Source organism: Amblyraja radiata, chromosome 9 (genome assembly GCF_010909765.2).
Source record: "Amblyraja radiata isolate CabotCenter1 chromosome 9, sAmbRad1.1.pri, whole genome shotgun sequence".
NCBI lineage: Eukaryota > Metazoa > Chordata > Chondrichthyes > Rajiformes > Rajidae > Amblyraja > Amblyraja radiata.
In genome coordinates, this window is record NC_045964.1 from 57,151,950 (window position 1) to 57,152,589 (window position 640).

At 60.3% G+C, this 640-nt stretch overlaps 1 protein-coding gene across 1 annotated transcript in view; it reads right to left on the reverse strand.

The window, feature by feature from the left end:
- angel1 (angel homolog 1) overlaps positions 1-125 on the reverse strand; it is a 30,841-nt gene extending 30,716 nt beyond the window's left edge. Inside the window, exon 1 of the mRNA XM_033027528.1 lies at positions 1-125. This exon is cut by the window's left edge and continues 15 nt beyond it. Within this exon, the coding sequence (XP_032883419.1) occupies positions 1-49 (49 nt within the window). The 5' untranslated portion in view covers positions 50-125.
- Positions 126-640: the final 515 nt, after the last annotated feature.

The following is a 640-nucleotide window of genomic DNA, read 5'->3' on the forward strand; positions in this document are numbered from 1 at the left end:
TGAGCTGTGCGAGCGGCGCCAACACGTAGCACAGCAGCGCGCCCACCATCGCCGCCTCCTCCTCCTCCTCGCGCCGCCCGCTGCACCACTCGCCTCGTGCCCGCGCCCGACCAGCTGCCTCGCGCCGACCAGCAGCCGCGCGCTCCCGGCGCCAGTCCTCGTGCACCGGCAGCAACGCGCACGGTGTAATAAGGTGCACCAGCAGCAACGTGCACGAGTAATAAGGTGCACGAGCAGCAACGTGCACGAGTAATAAGGTGCACGAGCAGCAAGGTGCACGAGCAATAAGGTGCACGAGCAATTAGGTGCACCAGCAACAAGGTGCACGAGCAGCAACGTGCACGAGTAATAAGGTGCACAGGCAGCAACGTGCACCAGCAGCAGCAACGTGCACGAGTAATAAGGTGCACCAGCAACAACAAGGTGCACCAGCAGCAAAAAGGTGCACGAGCAGCAACGTGCACGAGTAATAAGGTGCACGAGCAGCAACGTGCACGAGCAGCAACAAGGTGCACGAGCAGTAGCGCGCTGCCGCGTACAGTCCATCCTGCACGAGTGTATAAGGGGAGCAAGGAGGTCCCATCCGAATGGTGCAGGAAGGAACTGCAGATGCTGGTTTACACCGAAGATAAACACAAAA